The sequence below is a fragment of the Mustela putorius genome, unplaced genomic scaffold (genome assembly GCF_011764305.1).
Source record: "Mustela putorius furo isolate JIRA1106 unplaced genomic scaffold, ASM1176430v1.1 tig00000873_pilon_pilon_pilon, whole genome shotgun sequence".
In the NCBI taxonomy this organism is placed as follows: Eukaryota; Metazoa; Chordata; class Mammalia; order Carnivora; family Mustelidae; genus Mustela; species Mustela putorius.
The window spans coordinates 3,030,439-3,050,146 of NW_025421504.1; the positions used below are offsets into that span (position 1 = coordinate 3,030,439).

The following is a 19,708-nucleotide window of genomic DNA, read 5'->3' on the forward strand; positions in this document are numbered from 1 at the left end:
GAGAGCACACTGAGGAGGCTGTGATGCTGAGACACGTGGCTCCAAGTTTAATGTTTTCTGAAAGAGCATCGGGACAGCACGAAGCAGCGGGCAGCACTGACGGGCCCAGAGAAACACGGTTTTCAAGTCTGACCAGCAGAAGCCCTTCAGAGGGAAGGATGTGCAGACCCCAGACCCGGTGGCCAGGCCCTGGGAGAGCAGAGGGATGGGGTCAAGACCAGGGGTCACCGGGTGGTGGGGAGGAAGGTTCCTGTAGGGGCTTCAGGGCCCGAGCAGGTAGGATGAGGACCCGGGCCCTGGGCGTTGATGGCGAGAGGCAAGGAAGGGCCGCCCGGCAAAAGCCAGCCGCAGGCCAGAGCACCGACCCCAGGCGGCAGACGTCTACACCCCGCCTCAGAGAGAGGCCAGAGCACCGACCCCAGGCGGCAGACGTCTACACCCCGCCTCAGAGAGAGGCCAGAGCACCGACCCCAGGCGGCAGACGTCTACACCCCGCCTCAGAGAGAGGCCAGAGCACCGACCCCAGGCGGCAGACGTCTACACCCCGCCTCAGAGAGAGGCCAGAGCACCGACCCCAGGCGGCAGACGTCTACACCCCGCCTCAGAGAGAGGCCAGAGCACCGACCCCAGGCGGCAGACGTCTACACCCCGCCTCAGAGAGAGAGGCCACCCCGACCTCAGAGAGAGGCCAGAGAGAGGCCAGAGCACCGACCCCAGGCGGCAGACGTCTACACCCCGCCTCAGAGAGAGGCCAGAGCACCGACCCCAGGCGGCAGACGTCTACACCCCGCCTCAGAGAGAGGGTTCGGACTCCCGTGGTTGAGACATGCCTTCTGTCCTGGGCAGAGGGATGGCGCCCCACAGGGCCTCCGAGACAGTAGCCGGGAGCCTTCCAGCTCCTTCGGGCTCCGCCCCGCGCGGGGGCCCAGGGCAAGCCCTTCCACGTTGTCTCGGGCTGCTGGTCAAAGAGGCCTGGGGGAGAGGCCTGGGACTGCCGAGTGTCGAACCCTCTGGGAAACACGACTGGGAGATGGTGTGCAAGGTTTGGTAGAAAATGGTCTAGAACCATGACCCTGCTACGAAACGAAGGGCCCGGTGCCTTCGGTGACAGACCCGTCTGCGAGGCCGAGCTCTCTGGGACCCTGACAGCAGGGTCACCGGCATGAGGGCCCTGCACAGGGCTCCCGGGCAGCGTTGGGGAGTGGAGCAGAGCCGTGCCAGGATGGATGGCCAGGCCATGGATGTACGGAGCCTCGCTCCCCGGAGAAACATCTGCAGATCCAGCGGCTCCTGAGGTCCCTGGCTGCTGTCAGGAGTCTGTGCGGCCCCGCGAGCCAGCTGCTTGTCTCAGCCCAGAGACCCGCGGGCAAGGCCATGGTGCCCCCAGGACGTGGGCGTCAGTCCAGCCGCTGACCACGAAGGCTCCTCCGTGGCCTAAGAGGTTCCCAGTGCCCTCCACCCCATTCCCCGTAGCCCACAGCACCTACTTCAGGTCTTCTGGAACATGTGAGAACAGCCTCCCCAGGAGCCGGTGCAGCTGGAGGAGACCCGAAATGCGCACCTCCCTTCCCCACAGGGCTTGCTTTGCTCCTTTCACAAACTTCAGCATTTCCCTCGGTCTTTCCAGCCACGTGGAGGCCGGCCCCGGGGTCGCCTACGGACCGGGGCACGGAGGGCAGCTGGACGCCCCGTCCCGGCAGGTGCCTGCCTGCCGAGCCCACCCGGGAGCCCGCGAGGCCGGCAAGCGCAGCTGCTCCTGCTCCCCCTTCCGTGGAGGGCGCCGTGGAGGAGGCGGAAGCTGGGGCGGCGGGGCAGGGAAGCCAGGCCTGGGGGACGGGGTGGGGGGAGCAGGGGGGCTGCGGCGCGCGGCACGGGGCCGGCGGGCTAGGGCTCCGCGGCGTGCTTGACCAGGTAGCCGCTGAAGGTGATGTAGGTGTCGAACTCGTCGCTGAAGATGGCGTTCTCCCGCTCGCCCTTGAAGAGGCGCACCCACACCTCGTCCTGGTCCCGCAGCTCGAGCATCAGGCTCTGGCTCTGCATGATGCTGCGGTCGCTCACCTGCGCGTACAGGATCACCACCTCCTCCGCGTTCTTCATGATGTGCAGGTACGTCTCCTTCTGGTTCCAGGTGTGCACGTTGAGGCTGAAGAAGTAGATGCCCGGCACGTAGCAGTAGAACCTGCCCGTGAACATGTTAAAGTGGCCGTAGAGGTTCACGAACTCCGTGTCGAAGATCAGGGTCTGGTAGTAGTCGTTGCTGTGCAGCGGCTTCTTGCGGCCCACGGAGAAGGCGGCGTAGTGGTTCTTGCAGCGGTCCCCGGGGGCCCCCATCGACCCCTTCTGCCCTTTGGGGCCCACGTGGCCCCGGGCGCCCGCCGAGCCGGTCTTGCCGTATTTGCCTTGCAAGCCGCGGTCTCCCCGGTCACCCTTTTCACCTAAAGGGACAGGAAGACACGCGGCGTCAGGCCGGCTGACCCGACTGTGAGGACGGTTCTGTTTTCATCCAGAGGCAATCATTTGTTTTTCCCCCTCTGGAAAGTCCTGGCAGAGAAAAGGGAACACGGGGGTTTGTCCAAAAGCAGCAGGCACAGCGACCAGCCCACAGCGGACTCGGAGCAAATGAGCTGCAGGTGGCGGGCTCGCCCCAGGACTCTGGGGTGGGACCCGCAGGGCTGGGCCGGGTTATCTGGACCGCCAGGCTGAGGGCATTTCAGAAGGCCCGGCTGGGGACGGAGGGGGCGGGGCACTGAGCCTCTAAACAAAGGTCACGGAGGCTGGGGTGCAGCCCCAGGGCTGAGACCCTCCTCCGGCCCTGGTCCCGCAGGCCTCTTGCCAGTCTCTCCTCTTGGCAAGGGGGCAGAGCCTGCACCCCTAGAGGACATTCTGCCTCTGCGCCGGCCCTGCGGGGGCTGTCTACACCCGCTGCCTCTTCTTCCTGCTCAGCACGGAGCAACCCCACCTCCCGTCCATGGGAAGGTCCCCTCGGCTTCACGGCCATCTGACCTTTCAAGATGGTGATGTTGATCTGTGGCACAGGGACAGCCTGGTACACGGGGGTACCAGGGTCACAGCAGCGGAAGCACGGGGAAGCTGTGGCCTCCTCCCCCCGCCTGGGGCTGGGCTTTTCATGCTTTTCTCCATCCCTAAGGGAATAAAGGCGGTAGAGGGAAAGTCATGAGCTCTCGGAGCTGGGACTTCCCTTCACTTCTGCAGCCAGAGGGTCTGGTCTACCTGCACGCCTTCCCTCTGTCCTGGACATGCCAGACGGTGTTCACTTTCCCTGGACAGGGACCGTCTTGGCTCTGGGCAAGCTCTGGGACCCTGCAGGAAGTTTCAGCAAGAGCTCTGCCTTCTGGTCATGCCAGGACTCGTAATGGAGACAATGAGTACAAAAACACCAATAATTTGAAGCCCCCACCCCCTCCCAAACGCAGTCTGCTTGGAGAGGTGTGCCCCTCCGGGAGGGGTTTCAGATGACGTGCGACCAATCCGCGGGTCCCCTTCATGCGAGGTCCAGGAGCTAGGACATTAAGATGACTCATTTGTAAATGCGAGGGCTCAGCTCCGTCTTCAGGATTCCCTTGAGCTGCAGTGTTGGCGGCTGGACACTCCACTCTGCTGTTTCCTACCCACCCCTGAAGGACCGCGGGGCGGGCTGGTGGCCGCTGGTGGTGGCTCCATGCTGCCCCCTTGTGGCACCGCCCTGTGCTGCACGGGCTCTTTCTGGCTCCCGCCCTAGAGCCGGGACGTCTCGGAGACTGTCGCTCCTTCTCTGTGGCCGCTTCCTTCTCTACCTCTGCTCCTGCTCTGAAACCCCAGACAATCCAGGAAAAGCGTCTGTACCCCCTAAACACAGGCCTCCGAGGTGGCCTCCCACCTCTCGCCGGAAGTCTCCACCTGTGGTCCGCAAGCCCCACCAAGCGGATACGTCCGAAAGTGTCGGCCCGTCCCTCTGCCCCTGGAACCTTCTCTTTCCAAACCGTCTTCACGGCGCCATCACCAGTCGCCCCAGAATGGACCCTGGGGCTCATTCAAGAGGCTTCTCTGGGCTCACGACCATGTTCTGAGGATCCCGGGGTCAGCCCCACCCCCCACGAAGGCACCTGCAGACGCTGGACCCTCGGGCCTCCCCGTCTCCGGGGGACCGTTGCCGCTCTGACTGCTCTCCTGGAACACGCCCCTTTCCACACCTCCCACCCCTCTTGTTCTCTGCCTCCTCCAACGCTCTTTCTGGACCGTCATGATATCGAACCTCCCCGTGACATCCCCATCCCCCCCATGATCATCTCTCGTGACTCCCTGTAGGGTTAAGTGCACAAGAGACCCTTCCCCATCGGGCTCATCTCCCCCCCCATCCCGCACCAGCTCCACTACCCCAGGCCCACCTGGCACGGTCACACCCTCCTTCAGCTCTTGGGATGCTCCCCAGGCGCAGGCATCCTTCAAGATGGGGACACGCCTGAGCCTGTCTCTCCCACACCCCCCACCGCCCCCAGCGCTGCCGGCACACCTGTACGGCAGAGCCTTCCTCCGTGCTCTGGGTCACGTGTGTCTGCATCCCCACAGCCTCAGAGTCCCTGGAGGCCAGAACTGTCATTCGTGCGATCCTCCGGTGCCCCCCAGACGGCCAGATCGAGAGTGGGCACTCGGCGTTCATTGAGTGAAAAGTGAGGAGGAGGCGGGGGGGAGGCGAGGAGATGCTGGATGTCAGCCTGTCTCGTATCACACTCTGAAGAAAGCCTGAAGCCTTGGGTATCAAGTCAGCCCCAAACTCAAAATAACGAAGAAATTCAAAGCGTCAGCCTAGCTCCCAGGTGTCTAGGACCTCACATTCGAAGAGTGGCAGTTTCCGGAGCAATCCTAAGCATTCTGTGCCTCCTCACAAAATACGCCAGACAGCCTGAAGTCTCTGTTCTCGAAGGTCACATCCACGAAGACGATGCCGTTCAGGAAGACATCATGACTTTCCGAGAAAAGCACCCCTTTCCTGCCGGCCCTCGGCAGGCCTCTCCCGCCGGCAGCCTGATCAGATGGTCAGAGTCCCTGGGCCAGCTCACGGCCGCGTCCCTGCCTATACCTGCGGGTAGCACTCAGAGCCCTGAAGAGATTCTCGAAGGACAAAACTAGGATCAAAGGACAGATGGAGGGCGGGGGGGTTGCAGTTTGGGGGAGATCTTTACTGAAGGACGTGGCCGTAAAACCTTACAGAACCTTAAAAACCTTACCACCCTCAGTTTCAGATAAGGCCCCGGGGTCACTAAGAGGAGAAACGGCAGGTCTGTCCTCTGGGACCAGTGTGTGCAAGGACCCTTCCTCAGCGTCGGCTATGGCCCCTTCGCATCCAGCCCTGAACGAACCCCCTGGGGTGCCCGGACCCCAGGCTCCACCCACCGAGCCCGAGCTCCTGCCTCCACACCTCCCCGTCTCTCACCTCTCATCGTAGTCCAGCAGTGGCTCCTTGGTCCACTCCTGCTCCAGCGGCTCCTGGAGACCACGTGGCACACGGCCCAGCACCGGGCCACAGGCGAAGGCCAGCAACAGGCCGCCCGCCAGCACGAGTCTCAGTCCCCGGGAGCCCATCGTCCCGCCGGTGCCTGCTGGGAAACACACCAGGGAAGGACTCGGGCTGGGGCAGGCCCTGCAGAGCAGCAAGCCCGAGCTGGGTCCTGACCCACGAACCCCGGAAGGCTTCAGCCACCGCAGCTTCAGGACGGCGACCACATGCACGTCCACTCACGCTCACACACACCCATACGTTCTCCCCACACTTGTCCGTGCACACTCACATATGTGCACACTCTCAACACACTCACATACTTATAGTCTCACACCGCCACACGCGTGTGCACACGCACGTGCACAGCCACGTGCCGCCCCTGGGCTGGCGCCGGAGCTCTCGGGGGAAGCCCTGGACAGCCCCTCAGCCGGCACTGAGAACAGTCCTTCCAGAAAGACGTGTCCACTGTGGGTCCCCAGGGAACCCCTTAGGGGGCAGTGCCTGGACTTCAAATAGGCACAACATCCCACCCCTTCCCACCGCTAGAGGCATCTCCCCCAGCCCACTCGGGGAGCCTTTTCTGCCGTCTGGCATCGGCAGCCCTGTGTGCCTGGCTGTTTCGGGCGGGCGGGCGGGCGTCCCCGCTGCGGGCGTCGGTAACTGGTCAATCCCAGCCCATCCTGGGGTGGTTCAACAGTTCGCAGGCCCCGTGGGGACGCCAGTCCAACCCTCTCAGCAGCCCAGGGAGGGACAGAGGTCTGGGGGAGGAAGAACCACCCAGCGTTTGAATACAGGTTACCAGCGGGGTCCAGGTTGCTACAGAGAGGCGTATCTTGAAAGTAATTAAAGGAAAATACCTGATTGTCCCTTAACTCCTCTTTTATGTTTAAGGACAGTTAAATCCCGAGACAGATTTCTTCCTCTGGTCAGTAAAAGTCTACGCAGAGGATAGTCTATGCGCTCCTTCCATTGGCTGGGGGAGGCCACGGGCTGCTCTCAAACACCCCGTCGCTCCGAGAACTTCTAGCTGGTGCGGCATGGCCTTAGGGCTCCGTCGGTCAAATTTGGGGCTTTGTTTTTTACTCTGCACGTCTGTGGGCTCGCTGCCGTAGCACTGGAGAGAGGCTGCCCTGGGAGCCCTCCCTGCCGGAGGCCGACTCAGGAGAGCGTGGGGGAGGCAGGGAGCTGGGAACCCGAGGCCTGGGACAGAAACAGTGGGAACCAGAGGCTCTCTGGGTGGATCCTCAGACACGCCGGGCTCTGAGCTGGGGAGGCCACCTCCCCCGGAAGCCCCTCCTCCCTTGCCACCCACACCTCCGCTGGGTCTTCGGTTCTCTGCATGGAGTGGATCAGCAGGGCCTCCCCACGTCTGGGCTCTGTACCAACCGACCATCCCTCCTAAGCATCAGGACCCAGAGACCTGCCCAGTGGACAAAAGACTACTTGGACCAGTGCCCCCCCGACTCAATCTCTACTGTTCGTGTTTATGTGAATTTATAAAATATGTATTAAAGTTATCTACCTATCCGTCCATCCGTCTGTCCATCCGTCCGTCCATCCGTCCGTCCGTCCATCCATTCATCCGTACATCCATCCGTACATCCATCATCCATCCGTCCATCCATCATCCATCCATCCATCCGTCTGTCTGTCCATCCGTCCGTCCATCCATCATTTCTCCTTGGCAGAGCTTGGGTGACACCCGAGTCTGTCCCCACTCTTTGGCCGCCTTGGACAGCACGTCTCAACCAGTGCTCAAGCTCCCGCTTTGCAAACTTTCATGTACACACAGACCACCCAGGAAATCTGGTTTCGATGCAGATTCTGATTCAGCGGGTCTGGGACAGGGCCTCGAGGGTCCACATTCACAGAAAGTCCTGCACGCTGCCAGTTCTCCTCCGCCTCGGACCACACGTTCGGGGCCCCGCCTCCAGCCCCTCCCCTAAACTCCTGGCATCTGTCCGCCGCATACATCCTGCCCCTGCCCAGGAGTTCCCATTCTTCCCCTCTCTTCTCTTAAACACCAGCCTGGTAGGACCCACAGCCTCCACAAGGGCAATGCTGAGTCTGCCGGCATCATCTCCACGGACCCTTCTGATCTCGGAAGTCAGGGTTAGGTCTGAGGACATCTCCTCGTTCGTCATTCTTACCCCCCCGCCCGGCAGCCTCAGCAGGGCCTGCGGTGAATCCTTCAAGGAGACGACATTCATTCATGATGACACCGAACTCACAGACAAGGAAACAGAGATGTGGAGAAGTTAGTTCATCGGCCTCAGACCGCCTCGCCGGTAAGCAAGGGCTGAGGAGGGCTGTGGACTTGACCTCAGCAGACCTCCCTCAATCCCATCAGTATCCTACCCGGTCCTCAAGACCCAATTCAGGCGCCTCCTCTTCCTCCGGAGGCCTTCCCAGTCCCTCAGCTGCCGAAACCTCTCCTTTCTCCTTTCAGATTTTGTTTTTTTCTGTTGCCTCGTCCTGCAGCGTTTTGCTTGGCCGGTAAGACTGTGCCCAGCAGACCCTGACCTCCTGGTCTTGGCCGGTAAGACTGAGCACAGCAGACCCTGACCTCCTGGTCTTGGCCGGTAAGACTGTGCCCAGCAGACCCTGGCCTCCTGGGCTTGCTCCTCTTGGACCCGCCGAGCGTCCCGCAGCACCCTGAATTGGACCGCTCCTCGACAAATGTTTGTGAAGTGGGATTTTCTAAAGTTGTTTATTTCCCCTTTTCTGTATTTCCTCTGTTTTTCCTTGGCACCTCAATAATGACTCTTTTCTCCCCCCCTCCCCCCGCCTTGAGATGCCAGGCTTGCATCACTTGAAAGGAAAAGAGGTTTTCCTTTCTTCAAACATTTTTCTTTCCTGAATCCAAAGTAATATATATTCATTTTGGAAAAGTCGGGAAGGAGCCACAAACACACATGAATCGGATTCTGTTGTCCCTAGGGTTTCTAGACCTCCACACGCCTGGCGTTTGGGGCTGACTCACTGTTGTGGGAGGCTGTCTTGTGCACTGCAAGAAATTTATCGGCCACCCCGACTCCATGCCCTGTATTCTACCGACAACCCCCGCCCCCCAGCTGGGACAGCCAAAAACCTCTCTGGGCTCTGCTGCACGTACGCCGGGAAGGCAGAATTCCTCCTGGCTGAAGCTCAGGGTTCGACCCCCGACAGGAGCACCACTTGGCATGTTGGTCTGTCTCTTCCCACATAAGAAGGGATTTTCCTGGCCTCGATCGGAAGCGTTGGGGACCGCGGCCTTCGGGGCAACGGGATGAGTGAGGAGGACCCAGCACGGAGGCAGAGGCACAGGCCGGCAACGTGAACGGCGGCCGAGGGTGCCGGGTTCTTCTCAAGAATCTCCTTTTCGGGACCAAAGCAAACCTGGAGTGAAATCTTTCCTTCTCCAAAAATATCTGAAGAGCCATTTTACCAAGTCCCACAGAAAGGCCGTCGTCATGACGTTAAGATCATTTTAGTCACTTTTGGGCAAAAACAGCATTGCCCAACATCCAACCAAATTTGGCTCCAAATCACTTTTAGCAATTTCCAGTGAAATGAAGTCACCTATGGAGGCCGAGGCTCGCCCCGCCCCAGCTCAGAAGACCGCGCTGCTCCCAGCAAAGGTGGGGCGGGGAAGGCTCCCCCCGCCGGGACTTCTTCGCCGGAGCTGTGTAACCCTCACCATCTGGGCCACACGGTCCAGCCTCCAGGCTGCCTTGCGGTCAAGGCATCTGAGGCCAATTACAACGTGACTCAAGTTCCTGACTTGTCTTTCTCAAACGCAGTGAAGGAATTCATTCGCCAAATCCCACGGCCGCTCCGCGGACGCCTTTTTCCTCCTCCTCCCTGTCCCCGCCGCCCTCAGCTGCTCTCCTGCTTCGGCTTAACCTCCCCCCAACAAGGAAGAACCCCCTTTGCAGGACTGGGGCGTGCCAGAGGGGCAGCTGGGCCACTTACGGGGTCAGAGAACGCGTCCTCACTCATAATCGGCATCCCTCTGCCGACCTTTTCTGGACGGGGGTGAAGCCTTCCAGGAGACAGTCTTCAGACCCACGCTGCAGTTCCCCGGCATCCGTCTGAGATCCGTCCCCCGCCCCCCCGCCCCCGTCCATGTTGCCCTGCCTGGGACCAGCCAGGAAACTTCTAGAGCCCGGTTGCCACATGTCTGCCTTTGTCCGTGATGCCACACCCAGGCCAGGGCCATCCGGCAAAAGCATTTACAAACATGGTTTTCCCTCTTCCTTAATCCTCAGCGGCTGACCAGCTGTCCTGGGAGGCAAGAAGCCTAGAATCTCCCTGGATGAGAAGCGGCTTAGAAGACAAGCTGTCCCTCCCTCTCACCAGAACGTCTCGCACGGGCCTGGCTCCCCGAAGACCCATGATGTGCCCGGCCTTGTGTTGGACCTCGGGAGGGAGTGATCCTGCCATAAACGAAACTCCCTCCCTGACCTCGAGAAGATGACCGTCCAGTGACGAGACGGACGGGTGCTGGAGCGCGGCTCAAGATAGTACAGTGAGCCCGGGAGCAAGGTGGTGAGCGGGTCACGAAGCTTCGAGGCCTTCTCGGTCCAGGAGATGGCCTCTGGGCCACGTGTCTTTCACTTTAAACCAATTACATAAAACGAGAGATTCGAAGCTGAGGACCTCGGCCACACCAGCCGGATCCCGAGCCACAGGGGCAGTCATCGGCGGCCGCCACGGTGGGCAGCACGGGACAGAGCGTTCCGATCACGGCAGGGAGGGCTGTGGGACCAGATGGCATCGGCGGGGGAGGAAGCCGGGCTAAGCACAAGCAGCAGGCCAGAAATCTGGGAGCCATTTGGGCTCCTTCCTCTCCTGCGTCCACCACTCGGATCAGTCACCTACCCCCTTGAATACCTCCTGAAGTTCTCTTCTCCTTCCCACCCTTGGTCTCTACGTGATGCTTTCCAGGAGCTCTGGCTGGGGCCCAGACCTCAATACACCCAAGACAAATATCTTTGTCTGGCTTTTCTAGGGCCTGGACGTTACCCGAAAATCTTACGCGTGGCTCCCGCGGAAGTTTGGCATAAGACGGGACTTTTCTCCCACACCTCATGGCTTCGAGGCCAAGAATGCAACTCAGCGGGGCATGGGATCCCTCCTTGTTTCCACGTGGCATCAACTGCGCTCCCACGGCCGGGGCCCCTCCGCACACCCACTCCCACCACCTCCCGCTCCCCGGCGCCCCCCCCCCCAGCCAGAAAGGAAACTCCAAGCTCTGCTCTGACATCTGGGGGAACAACTCTCCCACGGGGGAGCTTAGAACTCCCCAGCTGCCGCAGGAAGCCTGCTCGGGTTAGGTCCCGGGGTGCCCAGGAAGGAGAGAGCGCCATGTTGGGGTGTCCCTCTGGCCCTGATGACCATCATGTGACCCCTGCTTTCCTTCCCCAGAAGCCATTCATCACGCCAACTTTCCTCTGACCAGACTCCTCCGGTGACAGGAAGGCCAAGGGACTGCCAGGTGATGAACGACGTTTGCTCACCGATTCTGGAAGCCCACCGAAGATCTAATTTCCCCTTCGATAGCCGGGCAGCACAGCTGGCCCCAGAGCCTCCTGCTTCCCCACCCTGTAAAGGAGGCAGCGGTGGGAGCACAAGGACCCCTTATTAAAGGGACTACAGTCGGTTCCCGCCTGGAGCCCACGCCGCTCGCGGAAACTCTCTTTTCCCTTCTCCAGGGAGCTTCTCTCTGGCTTAGAGAAGGACTTTTTTTTAAAGGTTTTGGTGCTTATTTGGTGACCTCCAAAGCACATGGCCAGGGATGGAGACCGAGTTTTGGGGGGGCTACTTCCTGGTTAATAAGCAAGGGCCCCTCTTCCCTGCATAGCAGAGACACCTGGTTCGGGACAGAACAGTACAGGAAAGAGAAGGCAAGAGGTTCCCGCCCCCCCATCCTAAAACATCTCCATCTCTCCTAGGACAACGGTGCCTTGGCAAGGAAAGGCTCACCTGGCTTCCGCCCCTGCCCCGCAAACAGCGGGACCCTGTGGGCTGCAGGCGTCGGGCCTCCGCGGGCACCTGGCCAGCCCAGCCTCTCGGGCTCCGAGTCGGTCCCGGCGCAAACAAAGACCTCCTTGACTAGAGCACTGTCCTTAGATCACCTCTCAGCTGCCAGGCCTTGGGCTGCAGGCTCGCCCCTGCTTTGAGAACTGCCGGAGAGAGAAGAGCCCCGACAGCTCGTGCCCTGCCGTGAGCCTGCTCTGCAGGTGGCCTGGCCCAGGGCCCACTTCCCCACAGCGGGGACACCCTCGGGGTCTGACCGCTCCGGAGACGGAGGGAGGAGAGAGGCCGGGGAATGCCGCCGCCAGCGCCGGTCCCTTTACAAGCCGTGTTAGTGTCTTCCGTTCTGGGGCCTAGACACCACCCCAACATCTCACAGACACCCCCCGAGGAAGCATGGCAGAAGATAGAATGTTGTCCCACGCCTAGTGGCTTCTCAGTCACGAATAGAATCTAGCTCAGCGTGCGAACAGAGCCAGGCTGGCCTCCCTCTTTTGGTCCCCGCTCCGGCGCAGCCTGTCCCCCAGCATCTGTCCTTTACCGTCTCCCCGTCAGACCCCGGTGTCTCCCAAGCTGTGGCCTCGGCAGGCAGCTCCTCGCTTTTCGAAACACACTTTTCTGTCACTTTCTACAGTGACAGCTCCCCAGTCCTTGTCCCCAGGCCGGCCTGGCCAAGGAGTGATCAGCCCATGCCCCCCCCAGAACAATGTGGCCACTAGCCCCTGGAGCCAGTTAAATTTGTTAAAATTAAGCAAAATGAAGAATTCGGTTCTCAGCCACACCAGGACGATGTAGGGGGCCGCCCTCTCGGACAGCACGGCTGGAAAACATTTCCATGATGGCAGAAATTTCCATGACACAGCTCGGGTTATCTGTCTTCCGAACACAGCTCTCCGCTCGGTCCCCTGCTCTCGCACCGCGAACCCCATTTAACTCCGCTCCTGTCCCCACCATACCTGCCTCTGAGGCTACAGCCACCGCTCACACGAGGGCCCCAGGCCGGCAATCTAGGGGCGACGCAGACCCTGCCTCTCACGCACCTGTCACCTCGCATCCGTCACGCAGCCTCCCGAAGGCCCCGGCCCCTCTGCTCGCCCCCCCCCCCCCCCCGCTGCTCCGACCTTCCCACCTGCTCACCAGGGGCACCTGGCGGAACTGCCAAGGCGGATTCCATCCGGGGCTTAAAAGGCTTCCCGCGAAAATCGGGAAAATGTTTAAACCTGGAGCTTCACCACCTGGCTTCTGCCTCGCCTCTGGCCACGTCACCGCCCCACTCCAGCCATCTGGAGCCACTCAGGGCCCTGCTCCCAGACCCAGCACCCGCCGCAGGCTCTCCTCCGTCCCTTCCCCCACCACCTTCTCCAGCCAGCACGTGCTCTTCAGAGCCCGGCCGGCGGGCATCCCTCCGGGAAGGCACTAGAGCCACCTAGGACCAGGAGCCCCTCCCAGGGAGCTGCGTCTGCTGTCCCGTGTGACCCCAGGGTGTCAGATGTCTGATGTCCCACCCTGATGGAACTCCGCACTCACCTTTCTGCAAAGCCAACGTGCAAACAGGACTCCAGGATCCCACACTTCTCGCTAGGGCCTCAGGGCGTTCCAATCTCCCTCTAGCTCCTGGGTGGGGCTATGTGGGGAGAGAGGGGGGAAGCGGAGAGAGTGACCCAGGGTGGGCTCTGGAGGGCCCTGGTCGCAAGGCTGAATCCTGGCGTGGCCATCCGGTCATCTTTCCCGCTTATCTGCGCTCAGAAAGTGCTTCCTAAGGGCTACGACCCCTTGCCTCCATTACCAAGGTCACAAGTCACTTAACCAGGAGAAGCATGCTTTGCGGAAAGGCACGTAAACAAGTAAATAAGCCCCTGGCGGGAGGGAAGCTCCAGCCTGCGGTGCCAATTAGCGACCTCGGTTCTCAGACGCCTCCCCGCTAATCAGAGAGATCTCCCCGATGAGTGAAGGCTGAGTCGAAAACACACACACACACACACACACACACACACACGGCAGCGGCAGCGCACGTCCGTGCACCCGGCCGCCGAGATCTCATCGGCCACCCACCTGGCTGCTAACAGCAATTATCCCCGGGGTGATGAAAATAGGCATGTTTGCCATTTTCTTATTTTGGCTTCTCTGATTTTTTTTTTCCTCTCTAGCAGGCACAGACTTTTTTGCATTAAGTCCACACTATTTTCCACTTAGAACAATGATGAGTGAACCCCACCCTGGGGACTCCGAGAGCATTTTGTGTATTGTAGGGAATGGGACTCCAAGCGAAGAGAAGGAGGGGCTTGGGGACAAGCAGGGCCGCCTGGAGTGTAAACTCCATGTACTGAGCTGGGGGCCGGGGACACAGGGCAGCAAGAAGGAGATACAGCCTCCCCCACACTGCTCCTGGGGGAGCAGATCCCCTGGAGTTACCATGGATATGGGTTAGGCCAGGGAGGGCCACCTCACTTGGACCAGAGCCAGGCCTGGTGGAGAAATCACTGTTTCCTAGGAGAGGTACTTGCCACAGAGTCCGGGGGACCGAGGAAGCCAAGTCCTCGAGCCCATCCTTAGGAACCCTATGCGACAGCCAGAGGGAGCCCAGGAGCAGCCCCGTCATTGGCAGAAGTTCCCTACAACTGTTGACTGAGGCTCCTGCCTTTCTGGGCGTCCACCTGCGTCCCTCCCTGGGCAGGAGCTGAGCAGCGGCTGTGGCGTTTGGCCCCGAGGAGTTGACCCCCCAGCCGAGCCCTGCCATTCATGCACATTCAGCCGACGACTGAGCACCTGTGTCAGGCACGGCATGGGGCATGAGCGTCCGTGACAACCATGGCCCCTGAAGCCACGTGCTAAGATCTCCCTGTCACCAGGCTGCCACCTTAAACCCCCCACCCCCCCCAGGTGAATTCCTTTGGATTTAGGCACAGAATCACCAGGAACACCCCCCCACACACACAACCACCACCCCTTCCCTTAAAATGTCAGCGGTGCGGGAAGTGTGGCCCATTGAATGTGCATTTTGAGAGCCTTGCTATCACAGGGTAGAGTCACACAGCCCACTGGGGAGCTCCAAAAAGGAGAAGGAGGGGGAAGCCCACACCCGGCCCCCAGTTCACTCCGATGGACAGAAGCCGATGAGAACGCTGGGCTGGGGAGAGACCCGTGGCCGAGCACAGCTAGCAGGAATCAAAGGTGTACAGAATTGGCATGGGGGGGGCAGCATGGGTGCTCTGTGCCCATCCCCGGGGGTCTGCCTGGGGGTCAGGCTTGGGTGGCGCCTCCAGCGGGGGCTCCTGCAGAGAAGGAGCTGAAACTGGAGAATGTGGGAGTCAAGAAGGGAATGCAGAGGGGAAGGGGGTGTAGGGCCCGCTCACCTCCCCAGCGGCCCAGGCCAGCTCTGCGTGCCCTTCAGGCCTCCTTCTCAGGGGCTCGTCTAGCCGAGCCCATGGCCACTTCACAGAGCCATGCGTCTTGCTCCCATGGCTGTGCCCCCGTGGGGAAGGAGGGAGTCCGGAATGCCAAAAGACCTGAGAGCTCCCAGGCCACCCCCAAACCCACCCAGACCCAACAATGTCTCACTGGAACCCCCTTCTAGACTCTTCGCAAGGAGAAAGGGCCTGAGCGTTTCTGCGCACACCCCATTCCCCGCGTCTCCAGACCAGCCCCAGAAACCTGCAGGGCAAAGTCGCAGGGCCTAGCCCAACTCCTGGCCTGCCCTCGCCTGCAAATCCACCAGGGCTGGCAGCTCTCCCAGGCAAGGTCTTCTTCCTGCCCTGGTCCCCAGGGTAGAGGGCGGCTGCTAACCAGATGGTCCCACTGGGGTGCGGGTGCAACCCCAGGCAAAGGTTCTGGGGGATTCCGCAAGTATGGCTTTAACTGGGGCCAGCAACAGCCTTTGACGGAGCCCCGGGCGCTAAGGACTTGACTCCCTCCCCCAACTCCCCCGCTGCCTTGCCTGCCCGTCCGCCTCTTTTCCCGTCCCCGCTCCCCATCCAGCCTCCCTGCCCGCCGTCTCCAGCTCTGCTCCGTCTTGTGTCAAGGAAGACTCCTACAGGCGCCAGGGAGATGGTCAGACACAGAGGCCCAGCCTGGCCCACGGCCATCCCGACAGCCATCCTGGACAGGGCGGGACGCCCCGGGAGGACTGGCTGGAGAAGGGGCTGACTCCAAGGGCCTGCAGGGCAAGCCAGAGACACCCCGGTGGGCAGTAGGGGGCCTCCGTGCCTCTGCCCACACCTGTCCCGCTTTAAGCCCGGTCCTGGAAAGAAGCACGGGTGAGGATAAGAAGCTAAAAAGGATGCCGGGACTCTTGTCTCCTGCTCACGGGACCACTCCATTGTCACAGCAGAAGCCCGCAGCCGAGCTTGCAGAGCGGGAAGGTAGCCTGCAAGCCCGCTTCCCCACATCTGTGCCAGAGCGCAGGGCCGACCTGCTGGCCTGAGAACCCAGGCACGGATTCCCTGGCAGGGCCCCGAGAGTCCCAAGTCCCAGGCTTGCTGGGTTGCCCCGAGAGAGTGGGCCAAAGCGCCTTGTGCGGGCTTTGATGATTCTTTTCCAGATTGTTCTCCAAGTGGGCAGACCGAGTGTGGAGTCGGGGGGATACCCACAGTCCTGTCCAGGGGACTGCCTGGTCTCACTTGACTTTAAGAAAGAGAAGACAGATTTCAGCAGGTAAAAACAGGAAGAAAAAAAATTAATAACCCTAGGCCCACGCAGCAGTTACACCACCAAGACGAAGCGCGGGGGCGGGGGGCATCACCTCCACGTAAATATCCGTGGGCTCTCAGGGCTGGGAGGCGAGGCTGCTTCTGAAACGCCCCATTTTCCTCGCCCATTTTCCTCTCCGGTGGCTCGGCAACATGGCCTCAGGCACGAGGACCTCTCCACTCTTCCTTCCCTTCGTGAGCCATCGCCACCACCCGGGGGCCCTGGAGTCTCAGCCGCCCCCAGTTCCAGAACAGGGTCCCCCGCACGGGGCCAGTCTCAGCAGACAGAGCCCCAAGGGCAAGCTCATGTCCGGTGAGGACGCCCAGCAGCACGACTGTATCTACAAAATTCTTTTCATCTTTGTTTTGATGGGTGAACTTCAGTGCCAGAATATTTGGTTTATGAGTCATGCTAATTACAGCTTGGGGGGAGGAGGGCTGGAGGCACCAGGAAGAACAACAGAAAGAAGCATGTTCTGAAAAAAATTATGCTGTGCTGGTTGCCCTGAATAGGGAGGTTTACATCCCAGGAATGAAGAGGGAGCTGGCTGTGCGCCTCTCTGGGACCATGTCAGCTTCTCACCACCCACCTGCGCGGGCGCCCCTCGCTGGCTGGCTGCACCTGTCCCTCTGGCCGGTGGGGGGAGCCCCCCAACACCTCCGGCACCTGCATTTCTCTGTCTCCTTGACCTCTTGCTCAGGGGAAGCACTGCCCTTGGCATCGTAAGAGGCTCAAGATGGGCGAGGAGGAGGCAAGAATAGGAGGAGAGGGCGGGGTCCCTGGGAAACAGAACCCGGCTGTCCTTCCTGCCCCCGGGCGCTTTCTCCCGGGACAACTGGGAGGCAGATCAGCCTTGGCTTGGAGAGCTGTTGACCCTTGAGCAAGTTACACTCCTTCTCTGGGCACTGAGATGCCGGCCCTCCAAGGGGATCCTCTACGAGTGTGCGTGGGCCGGTCAGGAGCCTCTCTGAGCTCTTCAGCACTGAGAGTGCCACTGACAGGATCCACAGGAATCGGATCCGCATCTGCCCAGCGCCTGCCGGACGGGACACACACGCACACACGCACACGCCCGTGCACACACAGCCCTCACCCAGCTCCTCTCAGCTCTCAGGTCGAGAGGGGGAGTGGGGAAGGGAGACGGGACAGGCTAACTCAAGCCTCAGCCCCCATGGCCCCTTCCTCTTCTCGCCGGTGGGGACCCAGGGCAGGCCTTGTCCCCGGCCAAGTGCATCTGTTTGCAACCTTGCATGTGGGGCTGACTGCGTGCTTTCCTGCTCTATAAAAAGCAAAGGCCTGGCAGCCCTGGAGGACCTCACATCCTCCCCTGGGGACCCAGGATGTAGCTAGTGGTTGAGAGAACTCAGTTTCTCAGGACCCGCCTCATCTCCAAAGCTCGGAAAGCAGCAGCTCCAGTGTGGGGCACTAACCTCCATTCCTGGAAACTCAGTGCGATGGAAGAGCCCGGTCACAGAGGAAGGCCGCTCCCTCCCTCCCTGCCAAGTGGACGGGGAGGGCCCGCACGTGCCCACGGAGGACACGGGGCTGCCCGGGAGTCAGCATGCTTGGAACCAGCCTAACACAATGTGGGTGCCCGGGGCAAGTGGGAATCACACCCGTCCCCGTGGAATGCCTAGAACAACAGAGCAGTACGTGGGGTCTTGACCCAGAGGTCCAGAGGCCCACGGGCCCAGAGGACTCGGCCCCAGGCCAGGGATGGTGCTCAAGTGGTTCAGGAAGCTCAGGAGGGTCCCCAGGGAAAGGGACATGATATTCCCCTGTCCATGCTGAATCGCCTCCAGGAACACCAAGGCCATTAGCTGCGGGAGCCAAAGTCAGCATTTCCTGTTTTGTGTGGGGTCCAAACGGGCCCCCGGCAGGGCTGGGCAAACCTGTCTCTGAGGTGATCCAGGCAGTATCGGGGTTGGGGGCCCCACCTGGGACGGAGGGCCCCGGGTACCATTCCTTTTCTTCTCATGCCCAGAGAAGGGTGCAGCAGCATACACAGTCCACAAAGAAGAGGCAGGCACGATCATTCCTGACAGCATCCGGCCGCCACAGAGCCCCGGCTCCCCGGTCCCAGCGGGAGACGGAGCCCCCCCACGCCCCCCGCCCACACAGTACCTCCCGGCACCCCCACGACCAGCCCCGCAGCTCCCAGGCTTTCTGCCCCTTGCCACCACTGCCACCCCAGCCCCTCCCACTCTGCTCTGGCAACCACCGTGCCAAAGCGCCAAAGCCCGGAGCAGGAGCAGAGCAGCCCTGCGCCCCGTCCCACCGCCGGAGCCCCCACCTACCTCCAGCCCGCGTCCCGCAGCGGCCTCTTGGGCTTGGAGCATCCCCCGGCGGCAGGGCCTCCTCCCAGCCAGGTCGCGGGAAGAGCAGACTTGTCAGAGGAGAGAGCCAGGAGGACAGAAAAAGTCCTCTGGGAAGAAGGTGCAGAGGGGGCGGGTGCAGGCAGCCGCGGGTCCCTGCCTTCCCGGCACCGTGACCTCCTCCGGTCCAAGGTCTCTCTGGCCAGAAGCGGAAGCGCGGTTTCTCGAAAGTAAAGGAAGAGGCAAGAAAGCGGGACAGACTCGTAAAGAGCAAACCCCAGCCAGATGTGAGCAGGGCGCCGAGCCTCCGACGCTCCCAGCGCACATTATCCAAACAGCAGCCGCTGAGGATTAACTGTGTGTGTGCCCGCGGGCAGGGGAGAGCCGCGCGGCCCTCCTCCTGGCCACCCTGGCGAGCCGGCCCAGCCTGGAGGGCACGGGGGACTCATCCCAGCCTCTGGAGGTCCTTCCAGGTGTGGGGGCTGCTGGGGGTCCAGGACAAAGAGGGTGGGGGCCCCCCGAGTTGCTGGTTGGTAGGGGGTGGGTTCCTAGGAGCCCAGGGGGTCCTTGTTGACAGCTCTGCGCGATGGAGTCCCCAAACGGTGGCAGACCTGGGACACACTTTCAGTCAGAGGCTCCCTGCTGCGGTCTAGGGACCACAGACAGGTTTTGGAGAATCTGTGACCCACCCCCCCAACCCATGCAAAGCTGTGTGTGTGTATGTGTGTGCAAATGTTCCCTGGGGGGCGGGGAGGATCGACTGCTTTGACTGGCTTCTCAGAGAGCTCTGTGATGCAAAGGTTAGGAAGCCCTGGCTGGAGGCGCAGGTTTTCCAGAGGACAGTGTGGCCGCCTGGGTAGGGCCAGGAGGGACGTCAGCATTGCTCGGCCTCTATCAGACTCTGGTTCCTTGATATGAAAAACAGGCCTTTTCCTCGTCTTAGGCGCAAGCTCTAAACGGGTTCCCCCAGCCCCGCCTCGCACCCTGAGAGCTGCTCCCAGCTTCTGCGGAGCCGCCTGGGTCAGGCTGGCCTCCGTCCCCTGACTGAGTCAGAACGGTCAGTTCTGGCATCTTCTCATATCGCAAGAAGAGGAAGGATCCGGCCAGAGGAACAAGGCTCTGCGACGGTGAGAACCGTTTTCTCGCTCGCGTGCTTCTTTCCGGTCCGGGTTCACGTCCTCCCCGAGTGGCT

The 19,708-nt window shown here is 61.2% G+C and overlaps 1 protein-coding gene across 5 annotated transcripts; it reads right to left on the bottom strand.

The window, feature by feature from the left end:
* Positions 1-1,495: 1,495 nt before the first annotated feature.
* On the bottom strand, positions 1,496-18,845 carry C1QTNF1 (C1q and TNF related 1). Of its 5 annotated transcripts, none has more exons than XM_004748779.3 (5): positions 18,499-18,690; positions 13,043-13,139; positions 5,432-5,594; positions 3,004-3,143; positions 1,496-2,435 (listed from the first exon to the last, which is right to left on the bottom strand). In XM_004748779.3, the coding sequence occupies exons 1-5, from the start codon at positions 18,538-18,540 to the stop codon at positions 1,885-1,887; spliced, it is 993 nt and encodes a 330-aa protein (XP_004748836.1). In that variant the 5' UTR covers positions 18,541-18,690; the 3' UTR covers positions 1,496-1,884. The 5 variants fall into 5 exon arrangements, with proteins under 5 accessions (XP_004748836.1, XP_004748835.1, XP_044941724.1 ...); XM_004748778.3 differs by having other exon boundaries at positions 5,432-5,597; XM_045085789.1 differs by lacking the exon at positions 18,499-18,690 and adding an exon at positions 17,632-17,666.
* Positions 18,846-19,708: the final 863 nt, after the last annotated feature.

Coding starts and splice junctions, on each gene's coding strand:
- C1QTNF1 (XM_004748778.3), bottom strand. CDS start 18,540: ATGCTCCAAGCCCAAGAGGCCGCTGCGGGACGCGGGCTGGAG. Junction 13,140..18,498: donor CTGCGGGACGCGGGCTGGAG/GTAGGTGGGGGC, acceptor CTCCCCACATAG/CCCCACCCAGGAGCTAGAGG. Junction 2,436..3,003: donor CAACATCACCATCTTGAAAG/GTCAGATGGCCG, acceptor CTGTCCCTTTAG/GTGAAAAGGGTGACCGGGGA.